The 26,328-nt window shown below is 32.4% G+C and overlaps 1 protein-coding gene across 1 annotated transcript in view; it reads left to right on the top strand.

Annotated features, from left to right (window-relative positions):
* Positions 1–23,752, top strand: part of LOC131853451 (fizzy-related protein homolog) — a 48,217-nt gene extending 24,465 nt beyond the window's left edge. The window contains exons 2-9 of the mRNA XM_059204345.1: positions 433–713; positions 17,964–18,197; positions 18,774–18,908; positions 19,399–19,513; positions 20,344–20,465; positions 21,604–21,772; positions 22,190–22,299; positions 23,000–23,752. Of these exons, the coding sequence (XP_059060328.1) occupies positions 433–713; positions 17,964–18,197; positions 18,774–18,908; positions 19,399–19,513; positions 20,344–20,465; positions 21,604–21,772; positions 22,190–22,299; positions 23,000–23,176 (1,343 nt within the window). The 3' untranslated portion in view covers positions 23,177–23,752. The remainder of the gene's footprint in view (positions 1–432; positions 714–17,963; positions 18,198–18,773; positions 18,909–19,398; positions 19,514–20,343; positions 20,466–21,603; positions 21,773–22,189; positions 22,300–22,999) is intronic.
* Positions 23,753–26,328: the final 2,576 nt, after the last annotated feature.

Raw genomic sequence — 26,328 nt, 5'->3', positions numbered from 1 at the left:
TCGTCTGTCTGTGTGCTTGTGAGTGCTAATCTCGGAAACAGCTTAACTGATTTAAGTATGGTTATCATTAAAGTACAGTGTTCATCTTTAGTGCTTGTTTTATTGCAATCGAATTCTGAATGATACTCTAGTTCTCAAAGCTCAGATTATTTTTTTATAGGTAATAATGGAATGGTACACCTGCCTGTGCTGGCGGGATAACAGTGGAAGATGATAAGACATAAGTTAGTCTGTAATGTGAATCCATCAGGAATTAACCAACCAACCATATGTCCAAGGGAACTGACTTTGCCATTGACTTCAACCTAACATGTTACATTGCTAGCAATGGATACACTATTTGTAATGACTACCAATGCCCTCTCTCAGGGCTCTGCTAGTGCTAGTTGTAAGATAACAATTGTTTTTCATTTTTTTCCTTTATTTTTACAGCAATACGTCGTAGCACAGAAAATCAGCCGGCGAAAAAAGCGCGCGGCGACGGTGGCGGCAGTGACGGTACTAGTGGTGGTAGAGACCACCTCGCTTACGCTTGCCTACTCCGCAACGAGCTCCTCGGTGCCCAGATCGAGGAGTTGCGGGGTCCACCAGCCAACTGCTCCGATGGCAATAGAGCAACCATTGGCACCTCCCAACACACATCGACGGCGAAGGCAGCGCAAGCGTACTCCCCTCCTGTCTTCAAATTTAGAGCACCCGCCTCTAATTCGGAGGTAAGTCTATTTGATTCTAACATCGGTGGTATCTTCACGCCAGATTATGGGTTAGGCAGAAGTATATTTAGTTTTTTATAGTATTTAGAAAGGTATGTTGTTAACGTTAACGTCATCGTAAATATTACATTTGTCTAATTTTTTTCGTATCTGGCTGTTGTCACAATGCATTTCCGATTTCTTGGACAATTCTATTTAATTTGTATTTTTTTTTAATTTTAATACTTCTGTACACACTACCTATACTACGCATGCTATGTTTAAATAATATTATATTTGTTCATTGAAAATGTTAAAAATTAATATTTTCATACCATTCCTCATTGCAAAACATATTGAACAAAATAAATGCAAACATGAATGTTAAATCTATTCAGACAATATTTCTAGCAAATAAATTTATTACATTATGTATAATATTATATGTTGTATATGACACTGCACTTTGACTGTATAAAAAATTCCGCAAAAAGAGGTAATGTCCGAAAAGGCGTTTTTTTAAAACACTCATTAACTTTAAGACATCAGTCGTAATGGCTAATTCATTTGATGGATACAATAAAAATCGTTTCAATACGCGAGTTATCAGAGTCATTAGTACGATAAATCGGAAATGAGCTAAATTTTGCACACCGTAAATAATAATAATAATAATAGTTATTCACTTTTGTACAATAATATTAATTTATAGAACGTAACATTTAGGAATAGGAAATTCTTTCATAATGGTTGTTATATAATTACTCAATGTTTATATTACTTTGATGATGTTGATGTTTATTAATTTTTATTTATATGTATTTGAAAAATACAATTAAAATAAAAATGAAAATTAACATAAAATTTTGTAAAAAGTTTATGTACGATTTAAGTCAGTCGAGTACCTGATTTAAAAATGTCTGAGTTATCTTTGAGTTACACGATACAGACTTGCATGTCTAGTGTATGTTTCGTGATTATCACTAATGCAAAAGTGTCCTTACTTGGCAAAGGAAATATAAATGGAATAAAGTTCTCACATTAATCGTGAGAATTTTATTGCCAAAAACTTACAGTACTAATTACTAATGGAGACTGTAAAACGTATCACCAATACGCGATATCCCACAATATCTGGCTGTGACTAATTGCATCGAAATCTTTATTGATCGGCACTAAAATTAAGAGAAGGAATAAAAGGGTAAATGGTAATTTCCGTAAGATTACAAGTACATAGAATCCAGTTTTAGCATACATATACATAATACACCAAAAAATTAGGTTTTTTTATATAATAGGAATAGAAAAACTGATGGCCGACATGAAAGTAAACGGTAACCGTCGCCCTAATATATATGAACAGCCACATGGGTGTCATCACGTTATCACAGACACACGTGATACCCATGCGTCGCTATTCGAGTGGACTAATGTGTTATGCCTCTTATCCTGTAATTTCACGATCTAATCTACATCATGCAACCTAAAATAAAATAATATAAATATTTATATGAAAATTTAAAAAAATAAGCCACTTTTTGTGGGAAACATGCTCAATAACTAATCCCGTATCCTGTTAAATTTTCACACAATCATATATGTATGTATTTGCATGTGTTACTTTAGTTTTATGTTCCTTATGCACATTATGAAATGACTTCTCATACTTTAAATTACTATAAAATATTTCATCGAATGAATGTCGAATATTCTGAGTGGTTTTAATGTTCATATTATGGTGACATATTAATGTAATATAGGCTTTGATGTTAAAAAAGTGTTGGTTTTGAGTCTGACCAATAAATGCTTGACTGATGGAGTCGGTGAACGATTTTAAATTCTGAGTTATGAATCAAGCGGTTCTTATTAGAGGTTTTATAAGATACAAAGCTAAAATTTAGAATTGCCATAATAGTATACCTTAATTAGCCTAATTGTATTACATATGTAATTAATAAAACAATAATTTATCAATAACAGTTACATAATAAATGTAATATATAAAATTGCATATAATTCTGGTATTAAAAACCTTTAAACGAAAAGACAATAAAAAGGTTATAAAATCAGTATGATAACGCTTCATTATACACATTATTGGAACTAAACGCGGAGAAATGTGACTAAAACATTTGTATTTAACAGATTTCGCTTAAAATTCGAGTTGAAAAACCCCATACCACCCGGAAATGTGGTCATAATTATTATCAATCCACACTAGTGTTTCAACAAATTGAATTCACCAATTTGGGCACATTATTACACGTAAAGTAACGATCTAATGTGCACACAGTATTGCTTTGACAGTATCGCCACAGAAATTTTGTCTTTAAAAAATAAAAAGTATTATTGACGGTTGATTTTTATTGTAGGGTCAAATGGCGAGGCGATATAGCGGTCATATTCTTGTTTTGTCAGGTGACCATTACGTACAAGTGTCCAAAGTTTTAAGCTGTGGATCTTATTTCTTCGATTATTTAGATTTTTATTTTAATGTAATTTTTATTGGACATATCATGATAACGAAGTTAGAGAAGTTTTTAAATAATAATAAATAAATATATTTATTATTATGTATCCAGTACGTAGTGCTAGGTAGATCAGAAGAAGACATTCCTGTACTCGTATCTCAAGCGATTAAAAATGTCATAAAAACGATGAAAATGTGATACAGAAGAAGTCGCAAGTGTTAGCTATATCTTTACATAGTATAAAATGAAGTAGCTTCAGATGTATGTTCTCATAGATCTATTAAAATACGCAACGGATTTTAATGTAGTTTTTAACAATAGATTATTCAAGAGGAAGGTTTGTAGGTATAATACATGTACCCCCGTGCGTAGTCTGGGCGGGTAGCTAGTAGTACAGTATATAATAACGAAATAAATACTTTAGTTAAATTTACACAATAATGGAATATCTGGTATATTCATAATTTAATTCTTTCTGACCATTTTACCTACTAAAAGTAGACGCCTTTAGAATTCTTAGTGATTAGAATATTTAGCCATGGTGTTATATAAACTGTGCGAATTATAAAGTGTTCATATTTTATACGTATGTGCACTAAACACGCAAATTCTGGAATTTTCATCGATCCTTATGCGGCGGCTTCTTTGTTTGCGCCTGTGCATGTTTTTACGTCGAAATCGCTGATTCGAATCGGTATCCGATTGTAACAAGAATCGAATGGATATCAAATGTCGTTCCGTCATGTCATTCGGGTTATGTGTCAAAACAATCATACTATACTTACCTTATTTGAAGGTAATCTTATGTTTATAGCTTACGAATACAGTGTTGTATATCATAGAATCATAATAATGATAATTGAAACTATAATTCAAGGTTTTGTTTCACATAACCAAATGGGGATTAAAAATATAGTGTAACTACAAGGGAGGAAGAGTTGTATAACATATAAATACAAGGTTTAAACAATCACAACACGCAGGAAACTCTATGCAAAGTAAATTTTTGTCTTAATTCCGATTTATTGATTCCAATTAATATAGACAAAACCGTCGAACTTAGAACCATCATGTTTTCAATGTTGGTTTAAAATCGATTTCCCTATAAATTATACAAAATTTACGATAACGATTTATTGATAATGAAATTTCTTAATATCTTGATAAATGTAGGTAGATTGATAGGTAATTGATCCTAATACTTACTCTTATAAGTACACCACAATATAGAAGAGGACACTGACTTCTCAAACACAAGTATTTTCTGCACCTACCGCTGAAGTCAGGGACTTCAGAAATTATTTGTATAAAATATACTTATGGCATAAAATAAATTATTAAATTATTATTAAAATTAATACGCACAATTTATTTTTGACAATTATTACTTTCATAATAATTATCACTTTTCCGACACGTGTTCGTTTTATAATACATTGTATATGTATCATACATCAGTATGTCATGACCGCACCCTAGAATTGATATGTTAAAATTACTATTTGACTAAACATTTTGCGAAATAATAAACATAACATGAATAAGTATACTTATATATAATATAAAATAAATAAGTCTATACAAAATCAAAGAGACGGTTAAGCAATAATAATAATAAACCCTGGATAATACATACAGCATAAACTAAGCAGAGCTCTTGTTGAGGCACTAGACAACTGATATAAATACTTAAATACAATAATATACATAGAAAGCACCCAGAATAAGTCAAACAAACATACTTACGAATACAAATGTTGACTCAGAACCCGCGACTAAGTAAGATGGTGTACTAAACGCTAGATCACCGAGGCTTTTAATTGAACACACCTATTTAATAATGTGGTTAAATATTGTAAATCAAATTGTAAAATAATTTCATTGGTGTCTGCTAGTGGTGTTAATAACCATCTCCTTTTCCTTATACCATAATTTATTAATAAGGTTAATTTGGGGTCAGCGTCATATATTGTCATTTTCATACATTTCTATTCACAGTCAGTTCGTTATACACTCTTTATTTTGCCCTATTTTTCACACATCTTCTTTTGGACTTTCCTCTGCCTCCATATCTATCCACATTTCTGTATGGATCGTTATAAGGGATGTTAATCAATTCTATCATCTGGTCACGTCATACACATTTCATACAAGCCGCATGTATACTTGTATGCCAATTATCACGAACTGGCCGTTTAGCGTATCAGTGACAATGACAGTATGCTAATCAAAGAAACTCAATACTTTTTGCACAATACGACGTGTATCCGAATGCAAATTGCGTTTAGTTATTAAGTATTAAATATTTATTTTTCTGCACTTTTTTTCTCCGCGTCCATTAGCATCGCGATACATTGTTTTTTTTCCGTCGTAATTCTGTCCAGTCATTTGTCTGTCTCTCTGACATCATAAGCGACAACGACCTAATGTAATAAATTGTTAAAATTTTGTACAATGCACGTCTAGAACATTAAAGCACTCGAGTTAGGTAGTATGCTTACGTATGTACGTGAAGATGTATGGTCGCTTGCATTTCAAATTTGTTGTTTGTCATCTTGCATAATTATTAGCAATTGTTGAAATACGTTGTAAATTTAAATTTAGAACAAGATTTGCATGTATGAGATTATCTGATCTGATAATTGTATGGGTCAGACCTGATACTTCGGTACCTATGTATATGTTAATATTTTCAGAGGAAACCAATTCCGTGTATCCAAACGAAACGGAATACTAATTTCGGCTTCTGTTACACTTATGGCTGAAATATAATCTTTATTTTAAAGTATTTAGTATAAAAATCTTTCAAATGTAGAAAGCTACATTATTATCGACTAACTGGATTGTATTTTACTTTAAATAGAGAAACCGGGGTGGTTTGCTCAGTTATAAATACCCTGTCTAGCGGTATAGCACACTGCTTTACTTCAGATGATCGTGAGTTCAATTCCTCGCAAGATTATTAAAGAGTATTATATATATTCGCAAGAGTATTATATATGTATTTACAAAAAATGTAGTAAAGTATTTCTATCAGTTGTCTAATATCCGTAACAAAAGTTCTGTTTATCTTGAGACTAGAAGGCGAGAGAAATGTCTGGTTATTATTATTACATTAATAATAACAGATACGAAATTAGTTTTCAAATGACCAATCAATTCGGCTACATCTGTATAAACAGGTAGCCAGCTATCTGTAGCACTAGCGAATTGCGCACGCGCTGCAAAAAGTTTATACATAGATTTATTTGCAATTACTAACATCTCAAATAAAATAAAAAAGCAATCGTGCGTCGGTAACATTCTTATTTATTTTTTCTATTAAAACGCTGCCATTACGTGCATTAGACGCTTGTCAGTTGGTATGAAATGATGATGATTGTTCACGGTTGGCAGCTGGTCGGTACATCACCACGCTGTCAGCAGCTTCTTGCAGAAGTAAAAAAATAGTTAGATTCTTAATAATAGTTATTTTTGAGCTAGTCTGTGTTATTAGGATATTTATTTATAAAAAAATCAAATTTGGAAAAGGATCTCTATTAAAACCAGCGCCGCACAGGAGCACCGGTAAAAGGAATTGGTTCAGCGTATGCTGACAGGCAGCAAAAGCACCGGTAAAAGGAATTGGTTCAGCATACGCTGAACCATTTCCTTTTTCCGGCTTTGATTAAGTGTCCTTTAAATGTATTTTCTTTTATATAATTTCATTGGCAGCAATAAATTATTATTATTTTAAATAACAGAGATTTAAGATAACAAAAGAAAAAATTTTTTGTTACACCCCTTTCCTAAGATGAGTGACATTAAAAATCAGCCGCTACATGCGAACACAGAGAAGTACAGGCAGGTTTTATACCTATTATATTAAAATATAAAAAATCTTATGTACGTAGCGTTGTTAATGTTCTAATAGAAGTAGAAAGCCTTTTATGTGAAAGTAAAATAAAAATGAAACTATTATTACGTTATGCTTCACTAACGTGATAGCTTTTTTCTGTGAAGTTAGTCAGTTTTGGTCTCTTTTCCTATGTTTTTACTGAGATAGCTAGCTACAAACATTGCTAGCTGTTATCAAACTAAGGAAAGTTTGTATTACTGATACCAAACTATTATCAGACATTAATGTATACTTAAATATTTTTAATTAGTCTAGTTTCACCATTTACATACGACAATTTAATAAAGATAGCAAAATACCTTACCTCACCTTGTACATTATGTTGACCTGGACTTGAACTCATTTATAAAAAGAATCCATTAAAAAATTCATGAAATTCTAATTCGGTTTTATGTGTACCCACCCATCAGTTTACGGTTGCATTATGCATTGAATACTAATATCGGTTTACACGCAAAAAATGCATTGACATGAGATTCCATGTCTCTGTGTAAATTTGTTTCATATACAATCCGATCTAGATATTTTTTGGATATGTTACATGTAAATAAATTGTCTCATTATATTCGGTTCAGCAATATAGCAAATTTATTATTTATGCCATCCCTTTAATATTAAATGTGAAAGTTCATAAAGATGTTTGGATGGATGGATTTGAATAAATTTTTGATACACAGGTTAATTAAGATCTAGATTAATTTGGACACTTTAAAGTTATTTATTGCCCCAATACATTTGAGTAAAGATGTTTGATATTGCTAGGTAAAAATATGAATCCTTATTTATTGTGTAGAATATTCTATTCTATTGCTTGGAAGTATTAAAGCACAGGAGATCTCATGGCTGGCAGCGGTGTTACTTCCAATAGGGGGCGTCCCCATTTTCATAGACATCTAATAATGTGTATACTCCATGACTTTCAAATTATCATTATGCTAAATTATTCGCATGTAGTAATCTGCGCCTGTTTTAATAACGTCTGCAATTATATTATAGTGTCCACCGTGTAGACACCACGCAGGCGCAACGAATTGAAGCGTCACGGATTCATCTTAATCCTTTTTGTTACAATGTCCTTGGAACGGATAAAAAGATCAGGCGCAAAATTTGTAAATACCAATGTATTTACAATACCTATCTAGACTTTGCTATTTACAAATTTTGCGCCTGGGCATTACAATGATTCTACGGTTCAATGGTCCGATTCTATCACGTCTGATGCTCTCTTTCTATAGTCAGCACAGGAAAGATCCAGGACGAATTCGTGATTAAATTTTCAACGCACGAAATGTACACCGTGACGTAATTTTGCAACAGTGCAAAAAGTAGTTGTGGTCCAAATTGATTTTTAATGTTAATTTTGTAAAAAAATAGAAATCTTTTTATTACACATTGGGTTCACGCTAAATATAATTGATTGGCAGATAGATCTTCATGCCTAGGAATATGTTCATGCTCAATGCAATCAATTTGGATTAAAAACGGTCACGAAAGTTCAGAAATGTAATAGATAATCAAAGATTATTCTGCCTGCGCGTTATTATGAATTTAGTTTTTCATGAACGCAAAAAATAATGCAAAATCAATTAGCATTCCAAATATAGATTGATATTGTAAGGCTGTAATTTAGAAATATGTATGTTTGTAGATATACGAAAGTATTCGTAGACCATTGAAGTGCTCGGTAGTAAAAAATATAGGCACTGATTGTATTTGCTCATCAAATATATATTTAGTTTTTTTTGACAAAGACAAGTTCCAACCGAAATAGATAAATTTAAATCTAGACTTACCGGTCATTGACAGTACGGGGGATGAATCGTAAGTTTTGCCACACGGCTCTGTATCTCCGAATGCATTTTTTTCTTTTAATTTTTTATCGGACTGCATGAAATCGATTTCTTTGTCGTTGTTTTTGGACACACGTTGATTTGCTGCTGTGGTGTTTTTACAATCTAGATTACGTCTCAGATTGTCCCCGAATTGCTGCACAGTCACGTTTCGGGATCATTGTATGGGCGCTGTTTTAATTTCTGAGACATCTCGATCCAAATTTTACGTTAATTATCTAACGAGCTTTTTTTGAAGTTTCTTAATTGTAACCTTGAAAATCTGTATTGAAACATAAAGCTTCTCGAACACACGCTGCTTTTAGTATCAAACGACAATTTAGCTTTAATATATATATAATTGTATAATTATATATATATATATATATATATATATATATATATATATATATATATATATATATATATATATATATATATTTTTAATTTGCTCAATGCAGCAATTGCTGCCATTTGATTACTTGATCTATAATATATTACTTTGCTAAGCTTGCAATTGCTAAATTGCTGCAATTTTTAGTAGCAACTAAATCGTTAGAACGTGATGTAAAAAAGCCATCAAGTAGTATTTGACTAAATGATGCTCCTTTAGTCAACTTTATTAATTTTCTTCGAAATTTAAAACTAGTTAGAAAGTAATACATTTCATTGACCTAAATAGGTTTCTGATACGCTAGTTTATAAATAAGTAGGTATTAGGTGTGTTAGTTAGTGTGCATGGGCTCTGAGTCTACGAGTATTCTAAGGAGTCTATTTTTTGTTACTATAGTGACATGAAAATGCGCTGATTGACATATACAATTTATTAATCACAATGCACATGTCCAAATTGTTATCAGATACGGGACAAGTATCGTTCCTATATTGACAAGAGTGATGACTGACGCAGCGCACATGCGGGCAATGTATCATAACAATAGCAGAGTGCTAACCTTTATTGGCACGTTAGGCATTGTGTTGTGCGAAGTCTATGCCTAGATAAGGCGTTTGATATATTAGGCATGCTCGTTTATTACGATTGTTGATTAGTAAAAAATATCTACGCTGCTATTGTGGTCTTATTTTAGTGAAATATATGGTCACTTGCAACTCTTAATCTAAGTTGGAAAGACCAAGATGGCTTGACGCATTAGTATTGTAGATAAACGTTGTTTAATTATTATTCTAACTAAAGTTGTTAATGTAAAATCGAAATTTAGGATTGTATTAAGATTTAAGACAGTAGAGTTTCAATATTCTATGGCACATTTATAGCCCAAATCACAGTCTAACCAGAGGCAGTGTAGAAAACAAGAATTTTGTCTCTCATTTTAAAGATTTCGTATTTTTCATCATTATCATCTGCTACTCCCTTATCCTATTTATTTGGGGTTTTTGTTTTGATATTTTTATGCTGCAAAAATAAGTCCGTTACTTTTTTAAGTATGACAGGTCTCTGGTTCCATTTTTTTTTACCGAGGACATATGTCTATCAATATCTCTCTCCATTTATATCTCCAAATATTTTTTTTTGTCGATAATTGTAGCTCTTAGTATTATTCGGAAGACACACAAGATTACTAACTAGTATTCTGTTTCTTGTACTTTGTAAATACAGTCATGCTAAATTTTATAAATGTACTTTATGTCTGTATATATTTAGTATTTTTCCAAAAATTCCGGTGATTTACAAATTACACGAAATCTAGACTTTCAGACTACATATATTAAATACCGGTTGTGATTTCAAGGAACTATTAAAAATAAGACTGGCCATTTAAATATTACCTAATGGCTCACAAAAGCGGCTCCCGTACCATCATCAGCCGTTGAACTGGCCTTCAGAAGTGCTCATCCGTGTTCACTCAACGTTCTGTTTACAGACAAAACATTTACCAATACGCGAAGGAATTTAGCGAGAGGCTTCTACTTAAATTTTTTTTCTATTTTATTTGCATAATTCTTTGTTTGTGCAGCCTTTTTGCGGGGCCCGATAGGGTATTTACACTGTTAAGTAAATTGATTCGGTAATAAGTCGTGAAGTTCGCGACAATACAGCGGTCAAGTGGTCCTATAGATATTGATTTCCGAATGACTAATATTCCGGAGGGGGATCAAAAACTGCTACATTTGTGAGACTCAAATTAAATAGTAAAAGACATCATCCTGGTCAATCGCGTGTTTTAAAAAGATTTGTTTAACATTTTTTTTCCTTTAGTCACAAATAAAGAAATTGTTTCGTAATAATTGGTGATCAGGTTTCAAATAGTAATACCTATTTTACAAATATTTTCTTCTTCGCACTATCATTTCAATTTTTTATAATAGGTACTTATAAATGAGATGAGAAAATAACAAACCATTACTACACTCTACTTATAGTGGCGTAACCGCGGAAATATAAAGAAAACAATAAGGTGTTACGGTAAGAAAGTTAATTTAATGCACATTTTATCTAACAGCGGTGGGGTTTTGTAGCAATTTATGAAATATAGCATGTGAAATATACACTGTGACTGAATCAGAAATGTTATTATACACAAAATCGTATAATGCAGTGACTGAATAACGAATTGATTTAACAAGGAAGTACGGAAGCGAATCTCTTATTATTCAATATGTAAATAGAAATATTTTTTTTAAAGGATGTATCCCTTAAAAATTCCGTCCGTTATGGACATTTAATATTCATTCCATGTAAACCTTGCCTGAATTACAGCCTGACTTCTGCAGTAGCTCGTTAATTTTATTGCATCGTTTTTAACGTGACCCGTTTGCCAATTCTTAGGTCACAGGACCTGTCATTCATTTGTAGTACCAATCAATCTGTTATCTGCGATCTAGTCACTACCTGCTGTATTTCTAGCTTTTTATGCGTCTGCTGCCTGAGGTTAATAAACTTAGATTCTGATTGCTCATTCATCTTACATCATTCTGGTTTGAATTTAGATCCGATTTTTCTTTTACTTTTTCGTTAGTTCATCACGTATCATCATTGCCTAATGTCTTGATTTATGTCTAATATTTTTTCAGAATAAACTGGCAAGGCATTATGCAAGTGTCTATCTAATAAAGTTTTTATTGATTAGATTATATTTTAGACCTTCTTTATAGGCTAGAGTTACAATTTGAGCGAGCGAGCAATTGTGAACCATTGTACAAAGCTTTTTGTCTATTAGCTTTGAATAAGGCAATTGTGTTTGAAGGAAGTAGACAATTTGAACTGATCTCCGTGTTCACTGTTAGAGCCAGTCTATTTCGTTCTCATAGATCGTGATGTCTCGCTATCTAATTTACTGTGATGAAAACGCAATTAAATTTATTTTGAACTACGTGCTGCAAGCAGGATGTATGATATTATTTTTCTTATAGATAAACACTCGATAAGTGCTTGACTCTTCTCGAAGATAAATAGTGAACTAAATGTCTATTTATTACCGTATGACGTGACTGAAAATTGCTCAGAGTTTTGGATTGCGTAAAAAATATAATTCGAGTAATCAAAATAGCATTAGCACAACTAAATTGTTAGAGTACGCGTACCGATTGTTGTAATGGTTGCTTCTTAATATCCGGCATATTTAGTGATGCACTACTTAAATGTGAATGATACATTACTTCATCATATAATGAGAGAAGACTATAACTTTAAATTATGATATTAACTATATTAATTAGATTTCCTGCCCTTGAGCAGATATTGAATATAATAATTCGTCAATAAATAGCGTTTATTCGTGTGGTGACTGTACGAACGGTACGAACATTTTGTCATTATTTTTCATTCCAAGTATATTGTTAGTACTAACACAAGAAGAGTCTCTTTCTGAACAGAGCAGAAATACATAACAGAAATCTAAAAATAAAAAGTCCTAGAAAGATCATAGAAAGATCCTAGAGACCTATCAAACGTGTTAATAGTAGATTTTCCTCCCAATGAGCTGAACTAATCTTTATACTAAATTGATATTAAAATTAAATTGATATCCACCATGTTTGAGAACTAAATAAAACTACATGCATGTTTATCTCCACCACACATTGCCATAAAGCACCCGTATTAATTGTGCTGTAATTGCCAAAACTTATTTATTGCTGGATATTTTTTCTACTTCTTCTTGCAAATACGTATACTAGATAGTGTTTCTGAGTGTGAGAAAATTTATTTCACTTTAAATATTATAGTCGTGTCATCAACAGTCACCAGTATCTATAGTGAATACCGGTTTAGTTGGGGTGAGGCTACTGTATTTGTAATCTAGTTGCAGCATCTTGTCATGTCTCAGTTAACTGGCTATGCATTTACCTTGGTCTTCTACTACAGTTTATTTTATTAAAATGTGTACTTTGACCTTTCTTGCATTCTTAGCATTTATTTTAAAATTATTAGAATATAATATCTCTTTTTTTAATATTAAGCTGTGCTGACCATAAAAAAGTGACAGCTTAGCTACTTTAAATTATTGTATACATTAAATTATTCTTAGTTCATTTTTACTAATTATGATTGATGTTCTCTAATGTTCGTTACGGTAAATTTTCACCGATTGGCGATATTATGTAACAACTGTACATATATAGATAATTGTGTTACATATAACAAATTGCATAGAAAGTTTCCCGAAAATGAACCATATACTTAACCCAAAATAGTTTTTTTAAGTTTCGACATCTTAGATTTGAAATACTAATAGTGTTTAATCGAATTCAATAATAATACAAAACTATAAACCATTTCTATATCTATCCCTATCAAATTGTTAATTGGCCATAATTACTTCAAAATCTGCATATTCTTGTCTAACTCTTAAAATGCTCTATCATTTGTATAGTGCATCATATTTTGTGTCTAGACGAGAGTGACGCAATCAAAATATATAAACATTTATTATTACTATTTTGGGTAGTCAAATCGCAGCTGATGAATCAGCAACAGAACCAGTTGCAATGCTGCAGGCATTAGAATGCGTACTATGCATTAGTTTTTGCTGTCAAGGCCAGCATGTCGATGACCAGGGCGGGGCTTCTAAATCAACATCTCCTTAAGTGGCACTTGTGAATTAATCACTGTGCACACTAAGATGCACTTTCAATCTTGTTACACCTGCTTCGGTAGTACGAGTATTCATTCATGAATCACTTCTAATCGTATTTGTCTTTTTTGACCTTGTTTTTGACAAGTTTATTACTTCCTACACTATCAGTTTCATTACGATTTTGTAATATTTGATTATCTATCTTTATTTTAACACCTTCTAATGAGGATTGTGTCAAGTTGTATGTTTCTATTTTTTCTCTAGCTGCGATGATGATAATGATGATGAAAAAATATTACAGTATAATATTTTTTCATCATCATTATCATCATCGCAGCTCGGAAGACGTCCACTGCTGGACATAGGCCTCCCCCAAAGATCTGTACGACAATCTGTCCTGCGCTGCTCGCATCCAATGCCTCCCTCGATCTTGACCAGATCGTCGGTCTACCTTGTCCACCATATTTTTTCATATTTAATAAGAACTATCTGTTTGTATTTAGGATATGTTCCACACGCTAGATCGTAATTTTGATACTTCGTGACTTGACGTGGTATCAATACTGTGGGAGTTTTTCGCTTACCTATAGCAAATAACTAAATTTATTTGAAGTCTAGCTTAAGTAATACTTATAATATTAATAACATGCTACAGAAAATTGTTTTGATCTATACTTTACACACCATTTCTGAATCAAGATTAATGTTTACTGTTTAGTTCATTTTGAGGTTTTACGTACAAGCAGATGTACTTACGGTGCTAGTTCCTCTTTCAGATTTCATGCCTTTTTTTGCATCAGTAATTTGTCGAATGCCAGCATTATTTTATCGATACTTTAATGAAGTTTAATGCTTCATAACGGTCTGTGTATACCATATCTCGTAGTGGAAATGTAAAACGTTGTTTTTATCAATAATATTTATTGTGTGTGCGCTCAAATTTAAACAATCTTGTTTGTATTTCTTATGTTTTCGCTGGACGTAGGCGTCACAACCCAATTCTGTTGCCTCTTGGTTAACATTGCAGTAAAAAGTGTCCAAATGGCAAGGCAATCTTTTGTTATTTTTACCCTTAAATTTAATAATGTTCAGTTGTACGATATGTAACTACCAATATTTCTCACCCACGCTACCAAATTCTATGTAGCACAATAAAAGGATTATTATATTATCAGTTCGAAAATTCATATATGGTAATGGCTACCCACGTAATGTCTCGCCAAATTCGCGTCGGTCCACGAAGGTGTTATTCATCTAGATTACTTAGGAGACGCAATAAATGCGGGTTCATGGACTCAAAATTGCCACGGGCTCACCAGAATTGTGCAGTTTTTGCAGTAAATTTACTTAGAACATAACGTGATGTTGGTTAGTGCGAAAATTCACATTAATTTTGTCGGCGTAGTGTTATTTTAGACGGCAATAAACAAAATAAATGCACGTTTTATGTCTGTATAAATAATTGTTTATGTCCAAGTTTTCGTGTGAATTGCAACTCATGAATTGTACACATAACAAAGATGTTACAGCCAGCACACGGCTATATTTTGGCTACAACGCGTTGTTAATTGAAACACAAAAAATGGTTGACACCGGTTAAAAAGAAATTTATTTTGGATTACAAATACATCGATGAATCGTAAATACATTGCACATGTTTCTGTAGGCTTCTTTAAACATTTTAAGGAATATCTTGAGATATTTGTCATTTGAGTTTTTAAATCATAAATAATCAATTATCTAATTTATTATAATGTTATCTTCCAACCCGTGTCGTTTACTTTGTATCTTGTCCAATCATCTAGGCAGATGATTGGACAAGATACAAAGTAAACTATGTTATTCTCCAACCCATTACGTGACAACAATTTTAGTAGTTTTAGCCCCGCATACGTTACGGATCACTATTATATGCTTTCATGATTAGCTAGCTTAGCCACATTTTGTAGCTAATCTAATAATCCTAGTATACTTTATAATCGCAGCAAAGCATTGTCGGCTACTTGAATATGACTATTATATTTGATGTTACATTTTTTCTCGAAACAGCCTCGTCATTCTATGCTGTATAATGGTCTAATTTCGCGGTAACACTTTATAATGTATCTATATTTTAATTTCTGTTGTCAATATATCTAATCAGAATGCGCTGTATAGAATTTGTTGTGATGATTAATTGAAAGCCTTTTTTTAAAAATAGTCGCTGACAAAACGAGTCGCTATCAAGTGTACGCGTACAGTGTTTAGGTATATTTTTTCAGTCGTTTTTTCCATTTGCACAAACAACAGCACAAAAGGCAGCGGGTAGTCGAACCTTTCAAGGACTGTGTTGTTCCGCTTCAGGGAATTCAAGTGATTTTCATAGCTACCTGAAAAAAATTACGATTGTTTAAATGAAATACAACAATAGAGAAGAGTTAACGCAACACATTTTGTAACAATTATAAAGTTACGAATTAAAGATGCTAGTTTCTTGTCTTACGACTCTTTGTATGTCTAGGAAGCATAGCGTTGCATTTTAATTGATCATGTAAAAAAATTAGAATATATAGCGAGGATTTCAAAAGAAAACATTTCTGTTTCCGTCAAATGTACTGTCGTTGCCGTAAACATTACTGCAACGAATAATATATTTTTTGTCTCTTTAGCGAGATATTATGTCTCAGAACTATGTATTTACCTTTGTTTCAAAAGAATATAGAATTGTTTTTTTTTTTTCAATAAATATATGATTCTACTAAAATTAAGGAATTGTGCATTTCAACGTATCTTCGGGCGCATATTTAGAATATATTAAATTATATTTCACAAGTTTTAAAGTTTCTTACGTTAAAGCAGATATTAAAAGTTGATTGCTAAACGCCTATTAGATTAAAAGTAGCAAATACTACTTGGTACTGATATCTATAAAGTTATCATATATTTTCTGTTTACCTAGTTTATTAATGATATCGTTAATCGATTTCTAAAAGTTAACTCTTCTTATGAGTATCAAAGCATCACATGATTTTCTAGAAAATTATTTTTATTTCTATACTGAATTAACCAATAAGTAATTTGGCATTTATTTACTTAAAATGTGTTTCAAAAGTTATCATCTGTTATTTAATCTTACATGCCTACTGAAAACGATTACATTACGAGAAAATTTCACTGTAATTTTAAACACCTAAGTCATATTTAACTGTTGTAACATATAAATGACTTAACATGCGATAGTTAAAAATATTAGATACACTTTGTCATCGTTTTTTTTTTGCTTCATCTCAATTTTCTTTATTAATTATTATAATACTCCTCACTTGTATTTATTGCCATTGGTGAGTATAATGGCCGTATCATCATTTATATCTTTAACACCGTCCATATTTTCTTTAGTGCCTTGAGTAATATGTTCATTTCTCTTAACGCTCTTTATATTTTTGTATTCGCTTTGTTTGAAAATCCGTTATTCGTCTGTTGAATTGACTCTTTTTTATATATGTTGTAAGATTATATATGTTGTAAGAAGTGATAACTATTGTTGCGGTCGTGAACGTAATGTATGTAATGACTCTTTTTTGTTACTGCTGTAATGATATTGTTTGACTGTAGTTAATATCTTAGATTTGCGACTGTGTACTAAGTATTAGTTCTACGCATTCTCTATATTGTAATTAATACTTTATTATTACTATAGTTGAATTAATTCTATAGTTAAAATTATACTTAAATATCTTAAATATTTTTTTAAATTTTTCAATGGATAATGGCTTTTGTTTGTTGATAAACCATAAATCGAATCTTACCTCTTTCTTTACTCATAACATTAGTTTATAAATGATATTTTTTTTACATCTTTTTACATCATCAACTGTATTTAGGAATTATTTTTTTTATTTATGTTATAGTATTATCACTAAGAAAAGCGGTGTAAATAGAAGATTTCTTATTAAATATAGACATATATAAATTTGGCGTGAAGATACATGTATACTAATTAAACCATTTACATTTATCTCAAGATAATACTAAAATATCTAATATTTTCATTTCAGGAGAATATAGACCCGTCGCCTTACAGTCTATCGCCGGTGTCGGCGAAATCGCAGAAGCTGTTACGGTCACCACGTAAGGCCACGAGGAAAATATCGAGGATCCCCTTCAAGGTTCTGGACGCGCCGGAGTTGCAGGACGACTTCTACCTGAACCTGGTCGACTGGTCGGCACAGAACGTGCTCAGTGTCGGTCTCGGCAGTTGTGTCTACTTGTGGAGTGCATGTACTAGTCAAGTATGTATATGTTTATTTATGACAATTTATTACACCAACGTTCAAAGAAAAAACAAATTATAGATTGCAAATAAATACAAGTAAAGTCTTTTGTACTATTGTTCTTATCACTAATGCAATCTCTTCCAGACAACCTTTTAGGAAGAGAGTATTTGCACTCAAAATAAAATACCGTACTATTCTTCTTACTACTATATACTTCTACTGTCTCTGTGTCTTCCTCCTCTCTGATCGATCCCCGTCAAAACGGGGATCGAAATTACGACGATCCGAGCCGAGATTGTAACCCATAGCAGAGCGCTCCCTCTAAAGTATCCGTTAGGTAGGATTTGGCCTTCAGCCGCTCCATAAGTCCTGCTGCATTTGGAGTGTCATCTGCACTCCAAATGAAGCAGGACTATGGAGTATCGTTAGTCCCGTATCGTCCGGTGAAGCTGTAAAGGTTAGCTGCGGCCAACAGCATTAGAATAGTCCGAAAAAGAAAACTAATTTTAGACTGATTTAATCTTATTATAAATTGTAAAGGATTTTTTTTGGTATAATTAAATCTGACGGTTCTTTCAATGTTTCTTACAGGTAACACGTCTGTGCGACTTGTCATCGGAGGGGAACACTGTGACATCAGTGGCGTGGAGCGAGCGCGGTCATCAGGTGGCCGTCGGCACGCAGAAGGGACATATTAGTGTTTGGGATGTTACCGTCAACAAAGAGGTAACTAATTTTAATATATTTGTGGGCGATAGAATGAATGGACTGTATGTGTGAGATTAATGAAATAAAGGATAATGGATAATGTAACAGTGCAAAAATGACAATTCCTAAAAACTGTAAAAAAAGACATTCAAAATCGATACTTACTGTATCGATTTTGAATAGTTATATATAAAATTCTCGTGTCACAATGTTAGAGTTACCATACTCCTTCGAAACGACTTGACCGATTTTTATGATATTTTATATACATATTTAGTAGGCCTGAGAATCGACTACAATCTGTTTTTTTATACCTCAGGTGATAAATGTTGTCCACCTCTTTAAATTTTTTTGTCATTTTTTAATTTTATTATAAAGTCACATTAATAAACACATATCACCCTAAATTTTCACCTGTTTATCACCAACCCATATTTTTTAATAGCGATATGTTATAGTAGACAATGTTACAATTACATGTAACATTTTTTTTTACTTTTTGTTACAGGTTACAAAATTACAAGGACATATAGCACGTGTGGGTGCTCTGGCTTGGAACGGCGACGTACTAAGTTCCGGTTCAAGGGATAGGCATATACGACAGAGGGATACGAGGTGTCCACGTATGTATATGTTTTTTATTATTTAACTGAAATGGCTGTCAATGATTTTTTTTTATGGATGATAATAAAATGCTGCACCCGCCTGGGTTAACGGTTTACGTTGGCGGGGCACAAGTGGACGGTGATAAGATGAACATGAGGTCAGGTCAGTTAGCCCATCGTGATAAATTTAACAAGAATTTATCACGATGGTTTCCAGGGGGAACCGCGTGGAGGTCAACCTGACATGGTACATTGCTAGTAATGGGGCCATGAGTCCACATTACTAACAATCCCTTTCCCCCCTCCAACAATGTATTGGCCCACCTGATTGTGAGTGGTAACATGATCAGCAACAGGTATGTCACAAAATACAGAGTGATTTATGTGTTGCTATTGGTATTAGGACCTGTTGGTCATTTCAGTCAGACCAGTTTTTCTTTTTCAGTCCAATGGCTAATTTTGTATACAGTTTGGAATACTTTCAGACGTTTGTATTTTATTTATTATTTATTTAATGTGTAATATAATGTTAAAGAATGCTAGAAATGTTTATATATTACAAATTTGTATATATAAAATTGTTTTTTATTTCTCCATTAAACTTGGCGCGATTTAAAACGAGAGTGTGCTATGTAGAAATAGCAGTAGAACTCGGATTTTAGTTAAAAGTTTTGTATAGGAAAACATAATTGTAAAACTGTCAAAGAATATTGTCAATACTTACGATTCAAAGTATTATAAAATAGCAAAGGAGAATTTCCCTGCAAGTATTCCAGTCAATCTGTTTCCAAGTAAAGATGAGAGTATGTCGGCAATGATCACCTATATAAATATGATTTCTATTACAGCTCAACAGTCAGGTCGTGTACTACAGGGGCATAGACAAGAGGTCTGCGGCCTCAAGTGGTCACCAGACGGCCAGTCGCTGGCGTCCGGTGGCAACGACAACAAACTATTCGTTTGGTCTATGGTAAGTTGTATTATACATTTTTATTCTCAATATTATAGAACGTGATGCCGAAAGCAATAATATGTTTGTATATAAATGACGTATTTTTAATAATAATTAAATTTTCATCAGAGATTCAACTGTTATACAGGCGTTGCTACCGACAGTGTCCGACACTGTACGTTGTCTAACAGTGAATTTTATATATAGAATTCTTGTGTCACAATGTCTCATCAACATAATCATACACCTCTGAGACGGCTTGGCCGATTTTTATGAAATTTAACTCTTTTAGTATGTAATAATAATAATAATCTCAGGACAATTCACACAGCGCCATCTAGTCCCATATTAAGCTATCTAAAGCTTGTGTTACGGGTACTAGACCGTACCGTGTCTCAATTAGGCCCTGTCCCTATCCGATATTGTCCGAAACTTTTATTTTGGATTCGGTTACGGTTACGGTTACGGAGCTGCTTAACATCCCTGATATATTATCTGGTACCCATAACACAAGCTCTGCTTACCTTGGAAACTAGATGGCGCTGTGTGTTTTTTTATAGGTTTGATATTTAGGGACTTTTGCAAACTAAAAGCACTTGCCAGTCCCATTGTAACCTAAAACTAATAGCTACATCACTTCACCAGTTAGAAAATTGCCTCAGCCGCACTATCCGAAGAATCGGCTAGAACACTTTGCATGTCACCAACATCCAATAATAATAATAATAATCTCAGGACAATTCACACAGCGCCATCTAGACACAAGTTAAGCTAGCTAAAGCTTGTGTTATGGGTACTAGACAACTGATACAAATACATAGATATATATTTTTTTCGTAAATACATACATATTATACATAGAGAATACCCAGACCGATACAAACAATCATACTCATTAATACAAATGTTTGTGCCGTGCGAGGAATCGAACCCGCGACCATTAGTCGTTAAGCGGTGTGCTAGACCTCTAGACTACCGAGGTCGAAAATTTACAGTGTGAATTGTTAAGGCATATTATTATTATTACAAGACGCTTGGCCACTGAAATGGGTGAGACTGAGGTCTGAGGACAGCCATAGGCACTCATAGGCACTCATAGGCCACCTTACTATGTATACACATATGATACTAATCGTTCTATCTCTTTCCCCCGCAGCACTCGACGACACCCGTACAGACGTACTCCGCGCACGTAGCGGCGGTGAAGGCGATCGCGTGGTCGCCGCACCAGCACGGGCTGCTCGCTTCCGGCGGCGGAACAGCTGATCGCTGCATCAGATTCTGGAACACCCTCACCTCGCAGCCCATGCAGTACGTCGATACAGGTATGTTGCACATAATCGTACATAACCTAGCTCTGTGTTTAACAAACATTAGCAGATTTTGTCAGAACCTGTGTGGTTATAGCCCTTACGTAAACGATATTTTCTTTAGAAAGTACTCTATTCTAAGAATTTTCTTTATTTGAAAAATAAATTTAAATTTATGCACTTTCAAATCGTCATAGTTATTTTTTAGTCTACCGCTCATTCGTAAAGCTGTCTAATCACAAGAAGAATGAGCAAGAGACTTATACTTACTTACTAATTAAGCCGATATAATATGCTATATGTTAAGTATGTGACCCCTATAATTAGCTTTTCTATTACCACATACATAATGTAAATCAGATTGTAACGCCGTTGGTTTATATTAAATAAAAAAAAAATGAAATTAATGGTTAAAAATGTTTTTCGTTTCAGGATCGCAAGTGTGCAATTTAGCGTGGTCGAAACATTCGAGTGAACTCGTCTCCACACACGGCTATTCGCAAAATCAAATACTGGTGTGGAAATATCCATCGTTAACACAGGTCTGTACGGATCGTGATAGCTTGATAACAGACTATAGTTTGTTTCTAATATAATGCCTCCAATATTACTCATATATAATGTAGAATATGTAGTGTAGTTTCATACGACTATCTAGTCTGTGTTTCCTAACCTTTTTTGAGCTATGTCCCACCTTAGCCCTTCTAAAATTCTTAAGCTCCCATAATAAAATACAGAATAAGTGGTTTCTTAGTTCTTCTTTATATTTCTGACTCTTTTTGATGGAATGAAAGAATTAATCCGTGTGGCTGCAGTAGGCTCTCACCCTCATGGTAGATTTAAATATAGCCATCGAAAAGTGGTATGACATGTGTTGCGCTCACAACTTTGACAATGTTTCTGTCAATTCCATCTCAGATTATGGTTGTAATGGTATTTTGTTATAAATATACATTTATTAATATTTTTTTGGAATGGTGGTTTTGAATTGGAATGATGCTCCCTGCGCTAACGGTTTACGCTGGTGGGGCACCAGTGAAGGATGATAAGATGAGCATAAGATCAGGTCAGTTAGTCCATCGTGACAAATTCACCAAGAATTTATCACGTTGGTTTCCTGGGGAAACCGCGTGGAAGTCAACCTAACATGGTACACTGCTAGCAATAAGATCATTAGTCCACATTTCTCACAATTCATTTTCCCCTCATTATTATAGTATTAATAATTAAGTATTTTTCCAGGTGGCGAAATTAACGGGACATTCATATAGAGTACTCTACCTGGCCCTCTCTCCAGATGGGGAAGCCATTGTAACGGGCGCTGGCGATGAAACGCTGCGTTTCTGGAACGTATTCTCCAAAACACCATCGCATAAAGAGAACAAGAGCGTTCTCAACTTATACACGGCACTTAGATAAAGCAGTATTATTAATAAATATCAACTCTCCCTCTCTTATGGAAACTAAATTCTATAAACCTATTTGTCTGTTTCTTACAAATGCAAAAAGTAGCTTGAAAGAAAGGGACAGAATAGTTGAATTAGGAAAATAGGATTAAAAGATGTTTGAATGGGAGGACGGTCTCTGTGTATTATATTTGCATTTCTAGTGATTACATAGTTGTATGATAGTATAGTATGAATTGTACTTTATAAATTAATAGATAATAACGTGGACTAAGTCTGTATAACCATTAATTATGTTTTGTAGCAAATTATTTGTGACTGATTTTTGTTATTGATTTTGAATTGAACGAGAGTCGAAATTTTATTGTATTTATTTTATTATTAATTCACAATGTTGATTGTGTGATATATAAAGATTTTTCTTTGTTACGCGACAACTGTGAAGGAATGAACTTGTTTAAAAAAAAAGCATATTCCGAAAATGTAAAAATAATTCATTAATAATTTGATTAACTAAAAAGAATTAAAGCTAACATACTTATAAAAATGAATATTAAATAGTATAAAACGCCACGTATAATTTAGGAGTATGTGTGAGAACGAAAACATCATATATGTCACTAAATATATCATCAGCATATTTATTAACAATATTACAACGTCAACGATATTGCATATCCTGTGGTGTCCACAGATTAATAAATAGAACATTTTTGCAGTGGACATGTTCATTTTCTTTACAGTTGTCTAACACAGCTTATTGGAAGCCTCATATTATCTACATTGGTAAATTATATTTTTGTAAACATGTACATAAGTTTGTGTATACATCTATATTTTGTAAATGTTGACATATTATTAATTGGGATGCATTTTAGTTTGATAAACAAGTTTACCTATTTTGAAATTAACAAATTCGATAAATGATTCATTTGGTAATATTTATGCTAATGTATTTTTCTTCTGTTTCAGCATACTGTTATGTGTAAACTATAGCATTTGAGAGAAATATATATGTTTATAATGCTGTGTAATTGTCTTAAATGTTTTTATTTTAACACGTTTGGCGGGAATACTACATTGAGTAGTTATTACATTATGAGTCTAACTCTCAGGCGCTAATGGAAATTAATATAGTTTTGGCTGTAAGTATTCATAGTACCATAATTTCCTTGCTTTCGATTCAATGTTCAGTATTTCATAATTTATATATATAATTGTGATTACTTTATAATAAATATGTCTGAGAAAAAAATTTAAATAATTAATGTATAAAATATGTCAAATTCAACAGCCTCAATTAGGGTCATTAAATCATGTTTATTTTATTACATACCTTAATACTGTTCTATTTATTTATAAAACATAATCTGCATGTTTTATAATCAATACATAAAATATTAAAAATATTTGGACAATATTTGGTATACCATAGTTATTTTTGTCATATCGAACTTGTACAAAAGTTCTAAAAGTTGTGTCTAAAAGATTACAATTGAAAGCAAGGAAGTTGTGTACTCTCAAATTAGATATGTTTGTATGAATTATTTGTGCATAGTGATTGATAGTAATAGATTGATAAATTATGTGTATTGCCCTCGTAAGCATTGTAGATCTCTAATTTGCAATGTAATAAGTGTAAATTTATGTCATAAAAAAACATCTCTTGGAAACTTGCAAGTGCTTTTTTGCACGCTTAATAAATTAAATAAAAAATGGAAATAGATTTTAATGCTCAATATTTAAAGTCGATTTTACAATAACTTTTATTTAATTAAATTTATTAAGTGTGTTATTTGTACACTTGCTGATATTCAATTTCTGTTCTATTTTAAACGTTGTATGTTTATCAGGTATGGCAATGAAATTAGTTGTTATTGGTTTTGAAATATCTTCAATTCGTTAATGAGTATTAAATTCTCAAAAGGCCTTAACTTATTTGGTAATATTAAATATGTAGGACAATAAAATATGGAAGCAGATTAATAATTAATTAATTAATTATATTACGAGTAAAAATAATACTAAAACTAAAAAACACCCTTTCTCTCACCCTTAACACATCCGGTATAAGATATCCAGACAGCAGATCGGCAAAACAGTCTCCAGAATTGCATATATCTCTACATATACAAAAATACGTCTTGCTCGATTTAGCGGTTTAGTTCTGAATACATGACAAACACAGAAATAGAAATAGATTTGTTCGGTGGTAACAAATAACTTAGAAAATACTGCATCTGTGGTAATATTTCCACTGTTTTAATATTTTTTTCCTTCTTAGTTGAGACGAACGGGACTTTAGTTTTTCAAAGTATAGTAAAAAATATACACTTTTAAAATGAACAGATCAGATGTTTTTTTTTTAAATACGAGGCACACGCGTAGTGTTTACGCGTTTATATATTTATATACGTGTTATTGTGTAATGTATATTTTTGAATTGTGCAATTTAGTTTTTTTAAGCGTTTTTATACATTTTATTTGCTGAACGTGATCGAATCAACAGTCGGACAGCAAACAAAATGGTGTGGTAGTGGCTCATACAAAATGAGCACTATTAAACGAAACCAAATACTAATAAGTTTATTTATTCGGTATAAAATAATGTTGGTGTTCAAAACGCTATAATGTGTTTTTATACACGTTGTGGGAATTTCTCATTTACTACATTTACAATTATTAAGAAAAAAATTGTTAGTATATATAATAATAATAACTTTCTTTCTTTTAGTAATGTGTGAATATTAATACTATTCTGTCATATCAAATAATATTTTCGCTCATCCATAAATAACTAATATTTTTTTTCTTTATTTTGGCTTTGTTAATACAGCAAACGGTTTTTAATCCAATCTGTGGAAGAATACAGAGTGTTTTTAGTATTTTTTAATTATCCTCGTGTGTAGTTTATAAGAAATCCTACAACGTGTCAAAAATGGTTTGGCATTCTAAATTATTAATAAAAAAAATATATTTTCTTAATTAAAGAAAGTGTAAGACTAGTGACTCAGTGTAGTCAGTTTGTAAAGGGTTATTCGCTGTTCAAGTTCCTTTATTGTAATCTACTAAAACCTTAGTACTTCCTACTTTATTCTGCCCCTAATTTAGCATATATCTGTTATTTAACTAAACCAGCGACTGACTCCTACTTCTAGAGTAAAT

Source organism: Achroia grisella, unplaced genomic scaffold (genome assembly GCF_030625045.1).
Source record: "Achroia grisella isolate CSIRO2021 unplaced genomic scaffold, CSIRO_AGI_Agris_v1 utg902, whole genome shotgun sequence".
In the NCBI taxonomy this organism is placed as follows: Eukaryota; Metazoa; Arthropoda; class Insecta; order Lepidoptera; family Pyralidae; genus Achroia; species Achroia grisella.
The sequence above is the reverse complement of the archived record's forward strand: the minus strand, read 5'-3'. Positions and strand labels throughout refer to the sequence as shown.